Genomic DNA, 24,356 nt, shown 5'->3' on the forward strand with positions numbered 1-24,356 from the left:
TTCTGTCTCTAATTGCTTTAGGTGTAAGGTTAGGTTGTTTATTTGAGATGTTTCTTGTTTCTTGAGGTAGGATTGTATTGCTATAAATGTTCCTCTTAAGAACTGTTTTTGCTGCATCCCATAGGTTTTGGGTTGTCGTGTTTTCATTGTCATTTGTTTCTAGGTATTTTTTGATTTCTTCAGTGATCTCTTGGTTATTTAGTAGTGTGTTGTTTAGCCTTCATGTGTGTGTATTTTTCACACCTTTTTTCCTGTTATTGGTATCTAGTCTCATAGCCTTGTGGTCGGAAAACATACTTGATACGATTTCAATTTTCTTAAATTTAGCAGGGCTTGAGTTGTGACCCAAGATATGATATGTCCTGGAAAATGTTCTATGAGCACTTGAGAAGAAAGTGTATTCTGTTGTTTTGGGATGGGATGTCCTATAAATATCAATTAAGTCCATCTTGTTTAATGTATCATTTAAAGTTTGTGTTTCCTTATTTATTTTCATTTTGGGTGATCTGTCCGTTGGCAAAAGTGGGGTGTTAAAGTCTCCTACTATTATTGTGTTGCTGTCGATTTCCCCTTTTATGGCTGTTAGCGTTTGCCTTATGTACTGAGGTGCTCCTGTGTTGGGTGCATAAATATTTACAAATGTTATATCTTCTTGGATTGATCCCTTGATCATTATGTAGTGTCCTTCTTTGTCTCTTGTAACATTCTTTATTTTAAAGTCTACTTTATCTGGTATGAGAATTGCTCCTCCAGCTTTCTTTTGATTTCCATTTACATGGAATATCTTTTTCCATCCCCTCAGTTTCAGTCTGTATGTGTCCCTAGGTCTGAAGTGGGTCTCTTGTAGACAGCATATATACGGGTTATGTTTTTGTATCCATTCAGCCAGTCTATGTCTTTTGGTTGGAGCATTTAATCCATTTACATTTAAGGTATATATCAATATATGTGTTCCTGTTACCATTTTCTTAATTGTTTTGCATTTGTTATTGTAGGTGTTTTCCTTCTCTTGTGTTTCCTGCTTAGGGAAGTTCCTTTAGCATTTGTTGTAAAGCTGGTGTGGTGGTGCTGAATTCTCTTAGCTTTTGCTTGTCTGTAAAGGTTTCATTTGCTCCATCAAATCTGAATGAGATCCTCGATGGGTAGAGTAATCTTGGTTGTAGGTTTTTCTCTTTCATCACTTTAAATATTTCCTACCACTCCCTTCTGGCTTGCAGAGTTTCTGCTGAGAAATCAGCTGTTAACATTACGGGGATTCCCTTGTATGTTATTTGTTGCTTTTCCCTTGCTGCTTTTAATATTTTTTCTTTGTATTTAATTTTTGATCATTTGATTAATATGTGTCTTGGCGTGCTTCTCCTTGGATTTATCCTGTATGGGACTCTCTGTGCTTCCTGGACTTGACTGACTATTTGCTTACCCATATTAGGGAAGTTTTCAACTATAATCTCTTCAAATATTTTCTCAGTCCCTTTTTTTTCTCTTCTTCTTCTGGGACCCCTATAATTTGAACGTTGGTGCGTTTAATGTTGTCCCAGAGGTTTCTGAGATTGTCCTTGATTTTTTTCATTCTTTTTTCTTTTTTCTGCTCTGTGGTAGTTATTTCCACTATTTTATCTTCCAGGTCACTTATCTGTTCTTCTGCCTCAGTTATTCTGCTATTGATTCCTTCTAGAGAACTTTTTATTTCATTTATTGTGTTGTTCATCATTGTTTGTTTGCTCTTTAGTTCTTTTAGGTCCTTGTTAAACGTTTCTTGTATCTTCTCCATTGTATTTCCAAGATTTGGGATCATCTGTACTATCATTACTCAGAATTCTTTTTGAGGTAGACTGCCTGTTTCCTCTTCATTTGTTTGGTCTGGTGGGTTTTTACCTTGCTCCTTCATCTGCTGTGTGTTTCTCTGTCTTCTCATTTTGCTTGACTTACTGTGTTTGGGGTCTCCTTTTCTCAGGCTGCAGGTTCATAGTTCTCGTTTTTGGTGTCTGCCCCCCAGTGCGTAAAGTTGGTTCAGTGGGTTGTGTAGGCTTTCTAGTGGAGGGGACTGGTGCCTGTGTTCTGGAGGATGAGGCTGGATCTTGTCTTTCTGGTGAGCTGGACTGCATGCAGTGGTGTGTTTTGGGGTGTCTGTGACCTTATTATGATTTTAGGCAGCCTCTCTGCTAATGGGTGGGGTTGTGTTCCTGTCTTGCTAATTGTTTGGCATAGGGTGTCCATCACTGTAGCTTGCTGGTCATTGAGTGGAGCTGGGTCTTCACGTTGAGATGGAGATCTCTAAGAGAGCTTTCACCATTTGATATTATGTGGGGCTGGGAGGTCTCTGGTGGACCACTGTCCTGAACTCAGCTCTCCCACCTCAGAGGCTCAGACTGGACACCCGGCCGGAGCACCAAGGCCCTGTCAGCCACATGGCTCAGAAGAAAAGGGAGAAAAAAAGAAAGAGAAATAAAATAAAGTTATAAAAATTAAAAATATATTATTAAAAATAAAAAATTAGAAAGTAAAAAAAGAAAGAAGTGAGAAACCAAACCAAAAAACAAATCCACCAATGGTAATAAGTGCTAAAAATTATACTAAAAAAAAAAAAAAAGACAGAACCCTAGGACAAATGGCAAAAGCAAAGCTATACAGACAAAATCACACAAAGAAGCATACACATACACACTGGCAAAAGGAGAAAAAGGAAAAATGTATGTATATTAGAAAAAGGAAGAGAGCAACAACCAAATCAATAAACCTATCTACCAATGATAATAAGCTCTAAATTCTAAACTAAGATAAACATAAAACCAGAAACAAATTTGATGCTGAAAGCAAACCCCAAGTCTATAGTTGCTCCCAAAGTCCACTGCCTCAATTTTGGGATGATTCATTGTCTATTCAGGTATTCCACAGATGCAGGGTACATCAGTTTGATTGTGGAGATTTAATCCGCTGCTCCTGAGGCTGCTGGGAGAGATTTCCCTTTCTCTTCCTTGTTCGCACAGCTCCTGGAGTTCAGCTTTGGATTTGGCCCCACTTCTGCGTTTAGGCCGCCTGAGGTCGTCTGTTTCCCTCCCAGACAGGACAGGGTTAAAGGAGCAGCTGATTAGGGGGCTCTGGCTCCCTCAGGCCACGGGGAGGGAGGAGTACAGAATGCGGGGCAAGCCTGCGGCGGCAGAGGCCAACATAATGTTGCAACAGCCTGGGCATGACGTGTGTTCTCCCGGGGAAGTTGTCCCTGGATCACGGGACCCTGGTAATGGCGGGCTGCACAGGCTCCCGGGAGGGGAGGTGTGAGTAGTGACCTGTGCTTGCGCACAGGCTTCTTGGTGGCTGCAGCAGCAGCCTTAGCATTTCATGCCCGTCGCTGGGGTCCGCGCTGATAGCCACGGCTCACGCTCGTCTCTGGAGCTCGTTTAGGTGGTGCTCTGAATCCCCTCTCCTCGCGCACCCTGAAACAATGGTCTCTTGCCTCTTAGGCAGTTCCAGACTTTTTCCCGGACTCCCTCCCAGGTAGCTGTGGCTGACTAGCTGCCTTCAGTCTGTGTTCACGCAGCTAGCTCCAGTCCTCTCCCTGGGATCTGACCTCCGAAGCCCGAGCCTCAGCTCCCAGCCCCCACCCGCCCCGGCGGGTGAGCAGACAAGCCTCTCAGGCTGGTGAGTGCTGGTCGGCACCGATCCTCTATGTGGGAATCTCTCCGCTTTGCTGTCTGCACCCCTGTTGCTGCGCTCTCCTCTGTGGCTCCAAAGCTTCCCGCCCGCCATCTCTGCCAGTGAAGGGGCTTCCTAGCGTGTGGAAACTTTTCCTCCTTCACAGCTCCCTCCCGGAGGTGCAGGTCCCATCCCTATTCTTTTGTATCTGTTTTTTCTTTTTTATTTTGCCCTACCCAGGTACGTGGGGAGTTTCTTGCCTTTTGGGAAGTCTGAAGTCTTCTGCCAGCGTTCAGTAGGTGTTCTGTAGGAGCTGTTCCTCATGTAGATGTATTTTTGATGTATTTGTGGGGAGGAAGGTGATCTCCACGTCTTACTCCTCCACCATTTTGAAGTTATCTCCTTACTGTAGTTTTGACTTGCGTTTCCCTGATGATTAGTGATATTGAGCATCTTTTCATGGGCTTATTGGCAATCCTTTTACCTTCCTCAGAGAAATGTCTATTCAAGTCCTTTGCCCATTTTTTGAGTTTTTTATTGGTGAGTTGTAAAAGTCCTTTATATTGTCGGGATGTTAATTCCTTATCAGATACATGATTTGCAAATGTCTTCTCCCATTCCATGGGTTGCCTTTTCACTATGTTATATATTAGTGTCTTTTGACGCACAGAAGTTTTTAATTTGATGAAGTCTAATTTATCTATGTTTTGTTTTGTTGTCTTGTTCTTTTTGGTGTCATATCCGAGAAATCATTGCACATGCCAGTGTCATGAAGCTTTTCCCCTATGTTTTCTTGTAGGATTTTTATAGTTTTAGAAATTACATTTAGGTCTTTGATCCATTTTGAGTTAATTTTTATATATGGTATAAGGTAAGGACCCAGTTTCATTCTTTTGCATGTGGATATCCAGTTTTCTCAGTAAGTCTTGTTGACAAGACTGCCTTTCTCCATTGAATGGTCTTGACACCCTTGTCAAGTTACTCATCACTGTATATGTGAGGGTTTATTTCTGGCCTCTGTATTCTATTCATTGGTCTCTTCTTGCCAGTACCACAGTTTTAATTAGTGTAACTTTGTCGTAAGGTTTGAAGTCAGAAAATGTGAGACGTCCAACTTTGTTCTTCTTTTTCAAGATTATTTTGACTATTCAGAGTCCCTTGACATTCCATATGAATTTTAGGATGGATTTTTTTCTATTTCTGCAAAAAAAAAAAAAAATCTTTAGGATTTTAATATGGATTATATTGAATCTGTAGATTGCTTTGAGTAGTGTTGACATCTTAACAATATTAAGTCTTCCAGTCCATGAACATAGTATGTCTTTCCATTTATTCATGTTTTCTTTAATTTCTTTGAGCAATGCTTTGCAGTTTTCAGTGTACAAATTTTTGCCTCCTTGGTTAAGTTTATTCCCAAGTATTTTATTCTTTTTCATGCTATTGTAAATAGGATCATTTTCTTAATTTCATTTTTGGATTGTGCATTGTTTATGGTATAGGAATAAAAGTGATTTTTGTGTGTTGATTTTGTATCCTGCAGCTTTGCTGTATTCATTTATTAGTTCTAACATTTTTTATGGACTCCAGGGTGCTTGGGTTTCCTACACATAAAGTCATGTCATCTGCAAACAGAGATGGTTTTACTTCTTTTCTAATTTGAATGCCTTTTATTTCTTTTTCTTGCCTAATTGCTCTGGCTAGAACTTCTAGTATGGTGTTGAATAGAAGTACTGAAATTGGGCATCTTTGTCTTGTTCCTGATCTTAGAGGAAAAGCTTTCATTGTTTTACTTTGAGTATGATCTTAGCTCTGGATTTTTCATATATGGTATTTATTATGTTGAAGTAGTTTCCGTCTATTCCTAGTTTGTAACAAAAGGGTATTGAATTTTGTCAGTTGCTTTTTTTCTGCATCAAATTTTGAGATGATTATATCATTTTTCCCTTCATTCTGCTAATGTAGTGTATTACACTGATAGATTTTCATATGTTAAACTATCCTTTCATTCCATGAATAACTCCTACTTGGTCATGGTGTATAACCCTTTTAGTGTATGATGTTCCATTCAGTTGCTAGGGTTTTGTGGAGGATTTTCACATCAATATCATAGATATTGGTCTGTAGTTTTCTTAGAGTGTCTTTGTTTAGCTTTAGTATCAGGTGATGTACCTTTAGCCTTTTTTAAAAACATATTTGACATTCTAAAAGAACATTATGATCTTGATGAGCTAATGTTTGGACTCAGGCTCATAGAGTTTTAATCCATTTCCTGCCGGCTTGTTTTACATAACTTTGATTAAGCACTTGGCCATCCTGTGGAATTTACAGGAACTCCATTGTGTTATATTGCTTTAGATTGGAGTTTATTGTGGGACAGGTACATTGGATCTTATGGATAAGTTTACATTACTGAAGATTCATTATTAAGATTGGTGAGATACTGCTGGGAGTCTACATAATTTTTATCATAAATCTAGTTTTTTACCTTTTACGAATTGACCAGTTCTCATTATAATGCCTAGATTATTTTAGTATTAATGCAAAGATTTAACATAGAAATAATTTCAGCTTATCCTGCCTAGCTTTTATAAGCACCATAAAGCTTCTGATAACATAGACATGTTAGTCAGATATTTGTGACCAAACATGCTGCTTCTCTAAAATAAATTCCAGAATTGGAAGATACCTCTCCAGTCTACCCTATAACTAGTGGCTATCTAGCCCATTCTGAAAAATTGTAAATGAAAAAAAAGGCACTGTTTTTTGTTTCTTTTTAGCATTATGATTAGGGTTTAAGGCTTAAAATTTTTAAGAAATTCATGTTTGTTTTTTCAAATTATCTCTTCATGCAAATTTAAGTTTATTTCCTCTATCTAGTCTTTCTTAGAATAATTCTTGAGACACTTGCCCTTTTTTCCACCTCCCACTGCTTTCTCTACTCTGTCCCACCATCTCCACTCCTGCCTACATCTTGTGCCTAAGGCCTGTTTTAAAAACAGAGCTCCAACTGTAGTATTTTCCCCATTCGTTCCCTATTTTTAATTTTCAAAATGACAAATTGCTGCCTTTGATAATGAATCTAAGATTGACAAAAATAAGGCTTTATTTATGAATTTTTAGTTCTGAATTTATTTCAGAATCTAGCTTGTCCTTTTCCTTTTAATTATAGCCTACTTAGAAGCTAGAAAAATTTTACCCTAAAAGGGAATTGAAACGTCCATATCTATAATGAGTTCAAAATAACCATTTCTTGAGTAAATTGCAGATGTTATCCATGCTGAACTCAGTGTGATGCTGATATCCTATGCCTGAGTAGAATTTACTGTGAATTTTTTGTTAGAAGCCTTCCAGAGTATGTGTACCTTTAAGGCATTGGATTAGCTTTGTAAAAGATACTTAACAAGTATTACTTTTAAAAAAAATTTTATTTATTTTATTTATTTATTTTTGGCTGCATTGGGCCCTCATTGTTGCACACGGGCTTTTCTCCAGTTGCAGCAAGTGGGGGCCACTCCTTGCCACAATGCGTGGGCCTCTCATTGCGGTGGCCTGTCCTGCTGCAGAGCATGAGCTCAACAGTTGTGGCTCGTGGGCTCCAGAGCGCAGGCTCAGCAGTTGGACACATGGGCTTTGCTGCTCCGCAGCACGCGGGATCCTACCGGACCAGGGCCCAAACCCGTGTCCCCTGCATTGGCAGGCAGACTCCCAACCACTGCGCCACCAGGGAAGCCCCACAAATATTACTTAATGACATATTTCTTAATCCTTCTACCTAGGACTGTATCTGTTATCGTCTATCACGAATGTAAAGTTCCAGCATCTTTCCCACTGCTCTGACCCCAGTGGTTCCTGTTTATCTCTTAGCCAACAAGACCAGAAACAAAGGGTTGGATGCAGAAAATGAGTTTGTTATAAAATGAATCACTGGTGGCTTTGGAGTCAACCCTTATGTCTCTTTCTATCAGATTAGTGTATTGGATGGCTAAAGTTCATTTTTCAGCTTTAATTTGTGGATTTTTTTTCCCTCTCAAAAGACACTTTGCTATAAAGAATGCCTTACTCTTTTTCATTTTTTTTACCCTGAACATTTAGATTTAAAGACTTAGCTCAAACAGAATAGTCTAGTTTAGGAATATCACAGTAGGATTACCAGTTCTTAAGATAATAAAACATAATGCTTTTTGGATGATCAGAAATCATTTTAGAATCTTTCAGGACCTTTGGGGCATTTGCATTAGTATCAGTTCATATAAAGACTCTATATATGAAAGGTTGAAGGTATTGAACTGACTTTGCTCTGACATACTTACAAACAACAACTTGACTGAGAAGGACAATACTATATGATATTTATATGTGGAATCTAAAAATCAAAAACAAGCTAGTAAATACAGAGAACAGGTTAGTGGTTGCCAGGGGGCGAGGGGGTGGGTGAAATGGATGAAGGGAGTCAAAAGGTACAGACTTCAAGTTATAAAATAAATAAATCATGGGAATATAATGTATAGCGTGGTGACTATAGTTAGTAATGCTTATTCCATATTACAGTTGCTAAGAGACTAGATCTTAAAAGTTCTCATCACAAGAAAAACAAATTGTGTTAACTGTGTGGATATTAACTAGACTTATTGTGGTGATCTTTTCACAACATATACAAACGTTGAATCATGTTGTACACCTGAAACTAATGTTGTATGTCAGTTATACCTCAATAAACAACAGCAACAACAAAATCTGGTATCTCGTTTGCTTAACATTCCTTTCATGTGCTCATAAAAACAATGTAGACTATTGGGGAAATTTTTAAATGATTTTGCTTTCTGACTTATTTTGGAGTCAAACATTTTAGTGTATTATGTGACATTTTAGGCTTTCTAGTCATTTTACCTGAACCAAAAAAAGAGAGAGACTTCTGAATACTTGAAAAATTATGTATTCATAATGATCATGATGCTGGTAAATCAAACCATTTAATTTTAGTATTTCTCACTTTACATAGTTGACAGCATAGAATAATAGCATATAACATCTTTACCAAAAAAATGTTTAAGGTAGTTTTCCAAAGAAAATTTTGTTTTAATATATTTTCTTTTGCCATAGCAGTGAACTAGTACTATAAAATAAAAATTTTATGTAATTTAATGCATCAGCAGCCTTAGGTGTTTATTAATCTTGGCCTAAAAGCCCATGTTCATGGTAAGACATAAATTTGAGAAATTATTTACTTGATTTTTTGCATCAGTGTGCTATCTTTCATCTTAGGTCTATCATTTGGCAAGTGTACGCTTACGTGATTTATGTTTAAAACTGGATGTTTCAAATGAGTTAAGAAGGAAGATATGGACATGTTTTGAATTCACTTTAGTTCACTGCCCTGATCTGATGAAAGACAGACATTTGGATCAGCTCCTCCTTTGTGCCTTTTACATCATGGCAAAGGTAACGTATAAGTTGGGGGAAGCTCTTTGCCGTAGTTACCTGTATTTGAGGCCTGAGGTGAAAATCTGTTGCACTTGATTGTTAGTTTGCCTTAAGTGCTACAAGCCAACAGTGGTAAATTCCAGCTACTGTATCTATTTCTATGGACTCTTCATTACTTTCTTTTTTTTTATTTTATAAATTTATTTATTTTATTTATTTATTATTTTTGGCTGTGTTGGGTCTTCGTTGCTGTGTGCGGGCTTTCTCTAGTTGCAGAGAGTGGGGGCTACTCTTCCTTGTGGTGCGTGGGCTTCTCATTGCGGTGGCTTCTCTTGTTGCAGAGCATAGGCTCTAGGCGTGCAGGCTTCAGTAGTTGCAGCACACGGGCTCAGTAGTTGTGGCTCACGGGCTTAATTGCTCCATGGTATGTGGGATCTTCCCGGACCAGGGATCAAACCCGTGTTCCCTGCATTGGGAGAGGCAGATTCTTAACCACTGTGCCACCAGGGAAGTCCTTCATTTACTTTCATAGTAATCAGCCTTCTTGCTTCATAGGAATACACTGGTTGTAAAAAAAAATTGGAAAAGATCTCAGAGACCATTTTTGGTAAAATGGTTCTCCACACTATTAATGGAGAACCATTTCCACCATCACCCCGTGACACCTCTAATCTTGTATTTTAAAGTAAAATGATCGTTACATTTTAGGCGAGTAACTGAGGCCCAGAGGTGAAAGTAACTTGGCCAAAGTTACACAATAAGTGACAACCTATGTTCTCCTGATTCAGAATCTGGTATAAAATAGCTTCTATACTTTATTGCTTTCCAGTGATTTATTCTGTTGCCTCAGAAGAGCATTTTACTTTCTAGTTGCTACAATATGTTTTAAGTCATAAAATGGCATATCTTACTTGTTTTTAAAAATTCTAATAGGTCTGAAACAATCATTTGTAACTTTGGTCTTGATCATATTGGCCACACTACCAGTCCTAGCAGATGTAGATGTTACAACCTAATTTTTCAGCTTTTTGAGGCAGAGGACATGTTTTCAAACTCCTTTGTGACTTCCTTCTCACATTACCTCTTTAAAATCTCTATACAAAATAGGTATTAATAAATGTTATTAACTAATCTTTTTTTAAGCTGTTACTATTTTTATTATTTCTCTTAAGGATACCAGAACCCTAAAAAGCAGCATTGGGTTTATAACTTACAGAGAGTTACAAATATTTCCTTCTGTGGTTAGTTTTTATATATTTATTCCACAACAACTAGATAACATGCAGCACGAAAAAGACCACGTAGTTACTCCCCTTTTATAGTCATATTCTACATTGGCATCCATACTAATAATCCTTTATATTGGTATCACTCTTTCCTCTTTTAAAACCACACCAATTTGCATACCTCATTTATTTTACCATTCCAAGAATCTCTAGAGTTATTAGGACTCTGCGCTTTCACTGCCGAGGGCGCAGGTTCAATCCCTGGTCAGGGAACCAAGATCCCACAAGACACATGGTATGGCCAAAGAAAAAGAATCCGCAAAGTCAAAACAGTAACAATAACAGTAACAATAACAGCAACAACAAAACCAAAAGTTGTCCCAGAGCTAATAATATCACTGGGGTTCCCAGCAGAAGCAAACTACTTTGAGGTATGAAACACTCAACCCTGAAGCCATTCAGTATTCACACAAATTAAGTCCTTATTAAAACAGAACTAAAAAATCCAAAATTATAAAACAATCAAGGAAATAAGCCAATGTGAGTATGTCAACAGATAAAATTTAGAGCAGGTTAGATATTCAAAAATTTCAGGTAATGGAATTATTGATCTCAAATTATGCAATTATATGTTTTAAATGATTCAGTGTATAAAGGAAAATTCTTTTTATGAACAAAGGCCAAGTCACTTTAAAAAGGACCTGAAAGATGTCAAAAAGAACTGAGTGAAACTTGTAATGGAAACCAAATTCCAAGCCAAAAGACTCAATGGATTAGAATGTAGAGCTGAGGAAACGAAAAAACAGCATATCACATAGAGATGGAAAATGCAAAAAATCAAGAGAAGTAGAGTTACGAAACATTTTTTCTTGTTCCCTTCCTCTTTTGTTCTCTTGTGATTTGATGACTAACTTTAGTGTTGTGTTTCAATTCCTTTTTCTTTTTTGTATGTGTATCGTAGATTTTCGATTTGCGGTTACCATGAGGATTTGATATAGCAATCTATATATAAACAAGATTGTTTTAAGTTGCTGGCCTCTTAATTTCAAATGCATTTCCAATATCCTGCATTTGTGTTCTCCCCTTCTTGTAATTGCTGGTTTTGATATCATATTAGCATATGGATGATTTCCTACCTTTACTGTATGTTTGCCTTTACTAGTGAGCTTTTCCATTCATAAGTTTCTTGTTTCTAGTTGTAGCCTTTTCTTTTCTGCTTAGAGAAGTTCCTTCAGCATTTGTTGCAAAGCTGGTCTGGTGGTGCTGAATTCTCTTAGCTTTTGCTTATCTGTAAACCTTTTGATTTCTCCATCAAATCTGAATAAGAGCCTTGCTGGTTAAAGTATTCTTGGTTGTAGTTTCTTCCCTTTCATCACTTTAAATACATCATGCCACTCCCTTCTGGCCTGCAGAGTTTCTGCTGAGAAGTCAGCTGATAACCTTATGCAAGTTCCCTTGTATGTTATTCGTCGTTTTTCTCTTGTTGCTTTTAGTATTTTTTCTTTAATTTTTGTCAGTTTGATTACTCTGTGTCTCGGTGTGTTCTTCCTTGTGTTTATCCTGCGTAGGACTCTCTGCCCTTCCTGGACTTGGGTGACTGTTTCCTTTCCCATGTTAGGGAGGTTTTCAGCTGTTATCTCTTCAAAGATTTTCTTAGGTCCTTTCTGTCTCTCTCTTCTCCTTCTGGGACCCCTATAATGTGAATGTTGATGCATTTAATGTTTTCCCAGAGGTCTCTTTGACTGTCTTCATTTCTTTTCATTCTTTTTTCTTTATTCTGTTCCACGGCAGTAATTTATACTATTCTGTCTTCCAGGTCACTTATCCGATCTTCCACCTCAGTTATTCTGCTATTGATTCCTTCTAGTGTATTTTTCATTTCAGATATTGTATTGTTCATCTCTGTTTCTTTGTTCTTTAATTCTTCTAGGTCTTTGTTAAACATTTCTTGCATCTTCTCTATCCTTGCCTCTGTTCTTTTTCTGAGATTGTGGATCATCTTCACTATCATTTTTCTAAGTTCTTTTTCCAGAAGGTTGCCTGTCTCCACTTCACTTATAGCTGTTCTTCTGGGGTTTTATCTTGTTCCTTTATCTGGGACATATTCCTCTGCCGTTTCACTTTGTCTGACTTCTTGTGATTGCGGTTTCCATTCTGCAGGCTGCAGGATTGTAGTTCTTCTCGCTTCTGCTGTCTGCCGTCTTAACTAATCATTTGTGTTTTTTTGAAAACTACCATAGCTCAGGCTTTGCCATTTCTGTGGAGAACATCATTATGGAGAACAGGTTTAGTGCTAATGGACAGTGAAGGAGAAGAAAAGAGTAATTTAAGTGAACTCTGTGATAATAAATAGACTAGAAGGGATTCCTTTATGGATCACTAATTTATTTTCTTTCTTTTGGCCACCACTGTGACTTTTCTAAGTGTTAAAACCCTACAGTCTGTTCTGAACTATTAAAAGCCTAATCCTGTAATAACCTCTGTCTTATTGTGAATCACAAGACATTTTCTATCCTTTAGTATGTGGTTAATTTTAAATAAGTACTTAAAAACTAATACAACTGGAGACTGCAAGGGATTCAGGAGATCTGAGTTTTCTTATATCATTCTTTTTTATAAAGAAATGCATTTTTGGTAGTTATACCATAGCAATCTTAGTGCTTTTGATTAATGAAACTATTAGCTGAGTCCCCACAGGCCACAAAGCCTGAACTTTTTTTTATTTTATTTTATTTTACTTTTTATTTATTTGTGGCTGCAGTGGGTCTTCGTTGCTACATGTGGGCTTTCTCTAGTTGCGGTGAGCGGGGGCTACTCTTCGTTGCAGTGCTCGGGCTTCTCACTGCAGTGGCTTCTCTTGTTGCGGATCATGGGCTCTAGGCACATGGGCTTCAGTAGTTGTGGCACATGGGCTCAGTAGTTGTGGCTCACGGGCTCTAGAGCGCAGGCTCAGTAGTTGTGCATGGGCTTAGTTGCTCCGCGGCATGTGGGATCTTCCCGGACCAGGGCTCGAACCCGTGTCCCCTGCATTGGCAGGCGGATTCTTAACCACTGCGCCACCAGGGATGTCCCCAAACCTGAACTTTTAAGGTAGTAAAAGTCATAAATGGTAGTGGATTTTAGTTATTGAGTGGCCTGGGGTTAATGGCTTTCTGCAAGACTGCTCTCAATGCTAACCTGTAATTGAAGTTTTTGTTCAGAGCCATTTTTCTTTTAAAAGCAGTTGATAAATGCAGTTCTTATTTTCCTTAGGTAACAAAAGAAGAAAGAACTTTTCAAGAAATAATGAAAAGTTATAGGAATCAGCCTCAAGCTAATAGTCATGTGAGTTACATTATTTTTCCTCCTGTCCCAAAATAGATTTGTACTATTTCTCTGCTGACAAGTCATGTAAAAGGTAAACTTCTTTTCTAGTTTTACTATAGATTTTTTGGTTTAATGGACACCATTAAACTCGAGACAGTTTTAATTAAAAAACAGTTTCAGTGGAAGCCAAAAATCTTGCTGTTTCTGACTAATCTATATTATTTATTTATTTATTTATTTATTATTTATTTATGGCTGCATTAGGTCATCATTGCTACACACGGGCTTTCTCTAGTTGCGGCAAGTGGGGGCTACTCTTCGTTGCGGTGTGCAGCCTTCTCATTGCAGTGGCTTCTCTTGTTGCGGAGCACAGGCTCTAGGCACACGGGCTTCAGTAGTTGTGGCACACAGTCTCAGTAGTTGTGGCACACAGTCTCAGTAGTTGGCTCACGGGCTCTAGCGCACAGGCTTAGTAGTTGTGGCGCACGGGTTTAGGTGCTCCACGGCATGTGGGATCTTCCCGGACCAAGGATCGAACCCGTTTCCCGTGCATTGGCAGGCGGATTCTTAACCACTGCACCACCAAGGAAGTCCCTATATATTATATATGCATATACTTCTCACACGTTCTCTTATTCCATTTGTTCATTTATTTGAGTAGGGACATTTTTCACTAATGAAAAATATTTATAATAATAATATTCTTTAATCGTATAAGAGTTGATTCTCTGATGATGTTTAAATCCAGTGAAATTTGAGGATATATTAACTTAAGTCTAGCTTCTTTTTCCATCTGATAAGAATCTTAATGTTTGCATCTTTGAATAGATATCAGGCATTTCTGATATAATAGCCCTGGTGAGAATTCTGTACAGCCTTTCAGTCATGGAAATATAAAATGTTAGCGTGACCTGGCACATAGTAAGCATTTAATAACTGTTAGCTCTATATTATTGTTATTATTGTAGCTGAAGAACACAGGATTAGGTTACCTTAAGGCCTTGGTCATTCAAGAACCTGATTGCTCTGCTCTAAAGGAGCATAATGGCCTCTTCTCTGGCCCAGTGATCTGCCACCTTAGACAAAAAGAGAGATGTGGTAGCTCAGATATCCCTGGCCCCAGTACCAGTAGCCATACCCCCTTCTATCAGAGCCCCACAGATAGTTTCACTTCTTTACTTAAGCCACAAATACACTGTTAGCAATATAGAGATATTAGAAGAGCCAAGTATAGGCATTTCTTACATCCTGTGACAGGGTGGAAGAGGCCTGGTTTCCAGGCCTCTTCAGAAAAACCCCTTAGGAACAGAGCTTAGAGAGGTTCAGAGTATCCCTTAAGATCATTAAGTTAATGTGGGTCAAAAATGGTTTAAGCCACAGCTTCCTAAATATTCTCTCAATACCGATATCCATAGGATGAGGGGGAATGGATCATTCCTTTCAGCTACCTTGGAGGTTAAAAACAGTTTAGGGGCAGGGAGGGGAACAGATTTTCATGTGGCCATGTGAAAGGAGATGGGCGTGGGATGGGAGCAGGGAAACAAGCCCCAGTGAGATCAAATGAGTCTCATGTAAGAAATTAAAAAGAAGAAGGAATAGGTTCATATCTTTTAAGCTGCTTTTATTTGGCAAAATCTGCTCATCAGTGTTTAGTTGCTCCTTACTTAATTCTTCTATTTTGTAACCTTCTGCAGTGGTTATATTTCAGGTGGTAAGATCTGCTTCAGTATCCCCTCTTCTAAGATGTTTGCCGTAATCTGCTTTTACCAAGGGCTACTAACATCTTGCCCTTGATTATCACCCATACAGACAAATACTTTTTAATTGGCTTGATATCTTGTCCTTATTTTGGTTTTGCTTAACCTGTGCCTCTTTGTGACTCAGCAGTCCTTTTTGTCCCCTCTGATCTATATAGGTTTACAGAAGTGTACTGTTGAAAACTATTCCAAGAGAAGTTGTGACATACAATAAAAACCTAAATGGTGATTTTGAAATGACAGATTGTGGTAAGTTGCCCAATTTAAGATTCTATATGTAGTACACTATTGGTTACATTGTATATAATACAGTGGGTGTCCTGGAGTTAATTGTGTAGGTGGGGTGGATAATGCATATGTGTTGGAAAGAAGCAAATGACTTTGAGATAAGTATGGGTCAGGTACCTCCCTCCACAGAAGTTGTGTATTGAAACCATTAATTTATCCCATGTTAACTGTTTTAGAAGTTTTCTAGTATACTTATACACATTAATAAAAACTCATAAAAGACAATAAAATTCAAAACTAAATCTGAATGACAGGGAAAGTAAGATAGCTGTCAGTGATTTGCCTGTGGAGAACATTAAGGAAATGTCCTGTTCATTAATAAGTGTATAGGTATTCTGCCACCATCAGCAAAAGCAAGGTCGCCACCTTGTTACTACCATCATGCTAAGACTTCAGGCACTAGTAATTTTTTTGAAAGAAAGAAGAATCAAATGTTCAGTATTCATATGTTGATAAGTTGTAAAAATGCCTTTTCAGCCCATCTCTTTTCCTTGTCTCATCTGTCTCCTTTTCCTTGTCTCACTTTCCATCACTTAATGTATATATATGTGTACATGTGTATATAAGTACTGTAATTTATTTAATTTCACAGTGTGGGACTTTTAGGTTGTTTCCAATTATACACAGCTTTGTGAGGAACATCATTGTAGGTTGATCTTTGGTCCATATCCTTAGGGTAAATTCTTAGAGAAAATTGACTGGGTCAAAGACATTTTTTTTTAATTACCCAAATATCCGTGATCATTATGGTGTCTACTGGGATCTGAACTTTTAAGATCTTAACAAAAAAATTCTTGAATAATAATGTCCTAGAATCTGATCCCATCTAAGGTTACACAGGCCAAACTCAGTTCTTTTTACATAGATAAATTATCCCTGAGCCTTTTCAAGGCAATGAGAAGAAGTACATTAGGAAGTAAACCTGACAAAATACAAAAAAAAAACCTACCTATTTTTGTTATGCATGTTGCTCGCCTGTCCTGGGTGGTTTTTCTGTCCTTGCAAAACCAGGCATCAGGTTAGCTGGGAAACTGTGTGTTCTATGAGAAACAAAGTGACTGCTAGTGAGTGTTTGGGATACAAGGAGCAGTGAAGTTCAAGACAGAATTTGATAAGTTTGATGATAAAACTTGAGGTAACTGAAGGTTAGCTACCCTCTCTACGACATAAAGGTTTCAGGTCCAGTTCTGTTTTATATACATTTATTAACTAGATATTTATTAGCAGGCAAACAAAAAACCATTCTTAAGATCCTGTCCAGTGGTGATGGCACAGAGCAGGGAGAGTATCCAGTGATAATAGACTGAGGAATTCCAGCACCAAAAAAGGGACAAAGTTATTGAGGAGGATACAGTCTCGCAAGTCTGTGTTCAGATAAGACAAGTTCCAGTGCCTGGAGCTGTGGCTAGATGCTATGACCTAGACTTGGACACACCAAAGAACACCACCTTGGGAAGAAGAGTTCTGGTTCTATAAACAAATTCATAATTAGGAATAAAATAATTACTATTTTAAAAAACACACAGTTTATGCATCCTATGCCACCTGACCAACCACCTCCTCACATAAAAGGTTCACTCAAAGGAGATGCCAGGATTCCAGAGCAGGATTCTGTTAAACTTAAAGCCAAGATCAAGCAAACAACATGCATCAGAGTTCAGGCCTGGGCATCATTCGTAATAGTAAAGCCCCACAGACCTCACTGGATCTCTCATGTCTGTCATGCTGTTGTGGGTAGTGTCTCAAATATGTTAATCTTTTTTATTTTTAATACATATGTATATTCTTTTTCATATTTTTTTCCATTATGGTTTATCATAGGATATTGAATATATTTCCCTGTGCTACACAGTAGGACTTTGTTATTTATCCATCCTACATACGGTAGTTTGCATCTGACTTTGTTATTTATCCATCCTACATATAATAGTTTGCATCTGCTAATTCCACTCCCGTTCCTTCCCTCCCCCACCCCCGCTTGGCAACCACAAATCTGTTCTATACATCTGTGAGTCTGTTTCTGTTTTGTAGATATGTTCATTTCTGTCATATTTTAGATTCCACATATAAGTGATATCATATGGTATTTGTCTTTCTCTTTCTGACTTACTTTGCTTAGTATGATAATCTGTAGGTCCATCCATGTTGCTGCAAATGGCATTATTTCATTCTTTTTTGTGGCTGAGTAATAATCCGTTGTGTCTATATACCACATCTTCTTTATCCATTCATCTGTCGATGGACATTTAGGTTGTTTCCATGTCTTGGCTATTGTAAATGAACATATGAGTGCATGTATCTTTTCAAATTATAGTTTTGTCTGGATATGTGCCCAGGGGTGGGATTGCTGGATCATATGGCAACTCTATTTTTAGTTTTTTGTGGAACTGCCATACTGTTTTCCATAGTGGCTGCAGCAGTTTACAGTCCCACAAGCAGTGTAGGAGGGTTCCCTTTTCTTCATACCCCCTCCAGCATTTTTATTTGTAGACTTTTTTTTTTTTTTTGGCTGTGCTGCATGGCTTGTAGGGTCTTAGTTCCCCAACCAGGGATCGAACCCGTAACCCCTGCAGTGGAAGCGCAGAGTCCTAACCACCGGACTGCCAGGGAATTCCCCATACATTGTCTTTTTGTTTATGTTTCCCTTGCTCTGCAAAAGCTTATAAGTTTAATTAAGTCCCCTTTGTTTATTTTTGCTTTTATTTCTATTGCCTTGGGAGACCGACCTAAAAAAACATTGGTATGATTTACGTCAGAGAATGTTTTGCCTATGTTCTCCTCTAGGAGCTTTATGGTGTCATGTCCTAAATTTAAGTGTTTAAGCCATTTTGAGGGGTTTTTCTGTGTATGCTGTGAGGGTGTGTTCTAACTTCATTGGTTTGCATGCGGCTGTACAGCTTTCCCAATACCACTGGCTGAAGAGACTGTCTTTTCCCCATTATATATTCTTGCCTCCTTTGTTGAAGATTAATTGATCATAGGTGTGTGGGTTTACTTCTGGGCTCTCTGTTCTGTTCCATTGATCCATATGTCTGTTTTTGTGCCAGTACCATGCTGTTTTGATTACTGTAGCTTTGTAGTATTGTCTGAAGTCTGGGAGGGTTATGCCTCCTGCTTTGTTCTTTTTCCTCAGGATTGCTTTGACAATTCTGGGTCTTTTATGGTTCCATATACATTTTAGGATTATTCTAGTTCTGTGGAAAATTCATGGGTTATTTGATAGGGATCGTATTACATCTATAGATGTAATATTTGCTTTGGGTACCATGTCATTTTAACCATATTAAATCTTCCAATCCAAGAGCATGGGATATCTTTTCATTTCTTTGAATCATCTTCAGTTTCCTTTATGAATGTTTTGTAGTTCTCAGCATGTAAGTCTTTCGCCTCCTTGGTGAGGTTTATTCCTAAGTTTTTTTGTAATGCAATTTTATTTTTTTTAATTAATTTTTATTGGAGTATAGTTGCTTTACAGTGTTTTGTTAGTTTCTACTGTACAGCAAAGTGAATCAGCTATGCGTATACATATATCTCCTCTTCTTTGGATTTCCTTCCCATTTAGGTCACAGTAGAGCATTGAGTAGAGTTCCCTGAGCTATACAGTAGATTCTCATTAGTTATCTATTTTATACATAGTATCAGTAGTTTATATATGTCAATCCCAATCTCCCAATTCATCCTACCCACCCCCCTTTCCACTTTGGTATCCATACACTTGTTATGTACATCTGTGTCTCTATTTCTGCTTTGCAAATAAGATTATCTATACCATTTTTCTAGATCCCACATACATACATTAATATACGATATTTGTTTTTCTCTTTCTGACTTACTTCACTCTGTATGACAGTCTCTAGGTCCATCCACGTCTCTGCATAAGACCCACTTTCATTCCTTTTTATGGCTGAGTAATATACTATTGGATATATGTACCACATCTTCTTTATCCATTCCTCTGTTGATGGACATTTAGGTTACTTCCATGTCCTGGCTATTGTAAATAGTGCTGCAGTGAACATTGGGGTGCATGTGTCTTTTTGAATTATGGTTTTCTCTGGGTATATGCCCAGTAGTGGGGTTGCTGGGTCATATGGTAGTTCTATTTTTAGTTTTTTAAGGAACCTCCATACTGTTCTCCATAGTGGCTGTACCAATTTACATTCCCACCAACAGTGCAAGAGGGTTCCCTTTTCTCCACACCCTCTCCAGCATTTATTGTTTGTAGATTTTTTTTTAAGTGAATGGTGGGGTTTTTTTTGTTTTTTCTTTATTTTATTTTATTTTTGGCTGCATTGGGTCTTTGTTGCTGTGCATGGGCTTTCCCTAGTTGAGGTGAGCAGAGGCTACTCTTCGTTGTGGTGCGTGGGCTTCTCATTGCGGTGGCTTCTGTTGTTGCATAGCATGGCCTCTAGGTGCGTGGACTCAGTAGTTGTGGCTCACAGGCTCCAGAGTGCAGGCTCAGTAGTTGTGGCACACGGGCTTAGTTGCTCCGCGGCATGTGGGATCTTCCTGGACTAGGGCTAGAACCCTTGTTCCCTGCATTGGCAGGCAGATTCTTAACCACTGTGCCACCAGGGAAACCCTGTTTGTAGATATTTTGATGATGGCCATTCTGACCCATGTAAGGTGATACCTCATTGTAGTTTTGATTTGCATTTCTCTAATAATTAGTGATGTTGAGCATTGGTCATTGATGGAGATATGCCTAACAGAAGCCCTTATAGTAGCCACCTGTGGAGAATGAGCTTCCTGATTAAAACACCAGCTGGATACTCATGGACTGTGCATTCATTATCATATTAGCAGAGCACCCCAGACTGGCATTTTTTTTTAAATATTTATTTATTTACTTGGCCACGCTGGGTCTTAGTTTCGGCACGCAGGATCTTCATTGCAGCATGTGGGATCTTTTTTAGTTGTGGCATGGGGAATCTAGTTCCCTGACCAGGGATCAAACCCAGGCCCCCTGCATCGGGAGCACAGAGTCTTAACCCCTGGACCACCAGGGAAGTCCCCAGGCTGGCATTCTTGATTAGAACATTTGAGAGACCCAGATTATAGCTTAATCTAAGTAACACAAACATAATGCCCATGTGTATGATAGTAAATTGAAAACTTTACAGTACTTCCTCAGAGGCTTGTTTTCAGAATTAAAAAAAAAAGGATGCATGTGTGTGGTGTTTAATACAAGGCCTGCTCATAGTAAGGCCTCAGTAAGTAGTAGTTATTATTTATTATTTTGTTTATAAGCAATATAAAATTTATTGTATTTTATTCATGAGTATATGGCTCTTTAAATGTCTTTTTTTTTAAGCTAATTTTTCTAAGGCTATATTCCTTACATAAAATCCTTTAAATGTTGAAAACTAGGTCACACACACAAAAACAGTTAAAGCAAATCCTCTCAAGGGACAAAAATTCTGTTTCCATGTGAGATGTATAACATTGATAACTGCAAATTGATAATTAAGTGACTTTATTCACATTAAAACTATTTTATAGTCACCAGATAGACAACCAAGATATGGATGGAGCACATTTTCTTTCTAGACTGTTTAATCTCAACAAGATTTACTTGGTTTTAGATTATAATGATGCCCTTTAGAGCTCATGAGAAACTGCCAAAACGGTCTAAAACCACTGTAGTAGTTTTGAATTGGTCTGTGGTCAGTGGCTCTTGTATAACTGGAGCTAAATGGCACTACCCTCTCAATCCGAAAGCCAGTCTGAAATATTTACTGCACACTGTTAATGGTGAGGAGCAAAAACGGTAAGGAAAGACGTGGTAGGAGAAATATAAAATAAATACTAAATGCTTACTCCAGGGGAGTGCTGCTGTGCTGATCAAGCCCATCATATCTCAACCTGACCCTTGAATTTATAAATAAATTGTGATCTTCTTTCTTACTTTCATCTTAAAATAATTTTTCTTCTTTACTTTCTCCATTTTTAAGTGGTAAGAATCACTATTTATGCCTCTTCTCAGACTGAAGCCTAATGACAGTATACAAAGAAACCAGCATCAGTCACTTGAGCAGCTCCTCTGGGGGTGATGGATGGGGGTTTCATTAATTTGTGCATCCCAAACAGTTTGGGCGTGCCCATCCTCTGAAACCAGTTCCCCTGAGAAATGGGTATCTACGGTGCCCTCAATGTCTTTTCCCCTGAATGCATTTATATTGTCCTGGGATATAAAATTAAGCATGTATTATGGTTGCAGTTGTTGGCCACCTGCAGCCCTGGGGTAATTTGCCTTCTCCCTTCCCACTTTCACTTCAGATCCTTGGAAAATTCTGAAGCCAGAGATCCAGGCTAAAAATTTCAGCATGTCTCTCTGGAGCTCTGCAGATAATATCTCCTTTTTTCTAAGGGCTAGTCTCATTCACTGGTAGTTTATATAAAACCACATTTTAATTGCTTGACAGTGTTGTATGATAATCCAAAAAAGACATTCCTCTTATTCATGGGAACAGTAGGGAAAATTATGAAACCATAATAGTTCATTGGTTCGTTTCATGAAGTATATCAAATGTATACCATGTGCCTCAAATTATGTTAGGCAGAGGTCCCTCCTGCCCTCTGAGGGGAAACAGATTTGAAACAATTATAGCACCAGGCAGGGAGATCTCATTCTGTTTCCCAGTCTTTCATAAGTTCCATCTCCTAATGTATATGTGGTAAGATGGTCACCGGCCTACTGAGGCTTTGATTTCTGAGTGCTAAAGTCCTTAAAGAGGTGGGAAGGTAGAGATCTTTTTCCTGCTTAAAGGACAACTGACATCTTGTTTTCTGTTTTGAAATGAAAAAATACTAAACAGCTAAATGAAAATAGCTAAATAAAATCATGTTTAGTTAGAATCCAAGGTCCCAGAGAGTTTTAAATGTTTGGTTCCTTCAAATTAAGTATAGCTCCTTACCTTATGTAACTATTAACAACTGGAAATGGAATAACACAGAAACATGAAGAAGTAACTGCCTCCAGAAATTTCTAATCCAAGGAGGACATATAATAATTTTAATTCACCTGTGTAACAAGAATAACCTACAACAGCTGTTATTAAGCCATTGTTTACTGCCTTGGGACAGTGTCCCCCAGGATGGTAGTAACTGTTATGGGGAAGAGCGACTGTACATAGAAAATTTGAGAAGTATGGAATTAAAGTGAACATGTGTTTTTTTCTAATTGCAAAAGTTCTCAGAACCTTTAATATACTAACATGTATTCTGAATTCCTAAGAGGAGGATATACTACTATGCAACATTTTTTCAACTTATTTGATCACATAGCTTTTTTTGCCCTATTAAGATGCTGCAAAAATAGCAAGAGTAAAAAAGACATCCAAATGGAGATCCCTATGGAGGTTCCCTGTGGCTGCCTGGCCCTTGGACCATGTTTGAGTTTTTCTGGTTTTCCAAAGGTGGAAGCATGTTTCTACCCATGTTTTCAGTATTGAAAATGAGAAAGTTTTTTCACATGTTGAATTCTTTTTAATCGCTGGTAGCTTTCTTAGCTCCTGTGCATAGATGATTCTTGTAGGTACAAGGAGAAGATGGTTTGTAATACTCTTTCCCAAAAAAGAATAGGATAAAGTTCTGCCTGGTGTCACAAGCTACTCCAGAATTACAGTAATAAACAGGAAAGCACCTTGGGGCAAGCTATCATTTTACAACTGAGGATGCCAGTTATAGACAGCACTATAAGGTTCCTGTTGTGCGTGGGAAAATAAGACTTTTTGAACACCTGTCACCTGCCATGTATTTGCAGAAAAATAAACATAAGCAATTCATCTTGCTTCTTCCTTAAACTATGAGGATACACTTTACCTTTTAGAGTCTTTCCACCTTTTTCAAAGAGTCAATATGAATATCTGCAGGCTTTTGTTATCTGAAACTCAGGGTTTGCCACTGCTACCCATACTCTGAAGCTCAGTTTAGGTAAACTTCAACCCAGGGCTGGTGCCCCTCTAAGAGCCACCGGTGACAGTGAGCTCAAAAGGTAGGGTTGTGAAAACATTCTTGCTGAAGTGATATCTAGAGAATAGAGTACCAGCTTAAGTTTACGTGTTTGCATTTCTATGATTCCAATTTAATTTATCCATAATATAGATGGATTTCTGAACCTTTTCTAAAAACATTGTCTTACATAAAGATGTGGGTTTTTTTTCCTTTTATATTGTAGAGAGAGTTGTGATTCAAATCGCCAACTTATAGATTAAGGTACACCTATCACAACACTGAATTCTTTTTTTTTTTTTTTTTACATCTTTGTTGGATTATAATTGCTTTACAATGTTGTGTTAGTTTCTACTGTACAACAAAGTGAATCAGCTGTATGTATACACATATCCCCTCCCTCATGAGCCTCCCTCCACCCTCCCCACCCCACCCTTCTAGGTCATCACAAAGCACCGAGCTGATCTCCCTGTGCTATATGCAGCTATCTAATTTACACTTAGTAGTGTATATATGTCAATGCTACCCTCACTTTGTCCCAGCCTCCCCTTCCCCCACTGTGTCCTCAAGTCTGTTCTCTACATCTGCATCTTTATTCCTGCCCTCCCACGAGGTTCATCAGTACCATTTTTCTAGATTCCATATATATGCATTAATATACAGTATTTGTTTTTCTCTTTCTGACTTACTTCATTCTGTATGACACACTCTAGGTCCATCCACTTCACTACAAATGACTCGGTTTCATTCCTTTTTATGGCTGAGTAATATT

General features: G+C 38.1%; 1 protein-coding gene across 2 annotated transcripts in view; it reads left to right on the top strand.

Annotated features, from left to right (window-relative positions):
• Window positions 1–24,356, top strand: part of RBL1 (RB transcriptional corepressor like 1) — a 75,622-nt gene that overhangs the window by 45,263 nt on the left and 6,003 nt on the right. For both annotated transcript variants that reach the window (XM_029221741.1, XM_029221740.1), the window contains exons 17-19: window positions 8,896–9,072; window positions 13,533–13,604; window positions 15,502–15,592. In XM_029221741.1, coding sequence (XP_029077574.1) covers window positions 8,896–9,072; window positions 13,533–13,604; window positions 15,502–15,592 — 340 coding nt within the window. The remainder of the gene's footprint in view (window positions 1–8,895; window positions 9,073–13,532; window positions 13,605–15,501; window positions 15,593–24,356) is intronic.

Source organism: Monodon monoceros, unplaced genomic scaffold (genome assembly GCF_005190385.1).
Source record: "Monodon monoceros isolate NGI ecotype Baffin Bay Population unplaced genomic scaffold, NGI_Narwhal_1 Super_Scaffold_13, whole genome shotgun sequence".
In the NCBI taxonomy this organism is placed as follows: Eukaryota; Metazoa; Chordata; class Mammalia; order Artiodactyla; family Monodontidae; genus Monodon; species Monodon monoceros.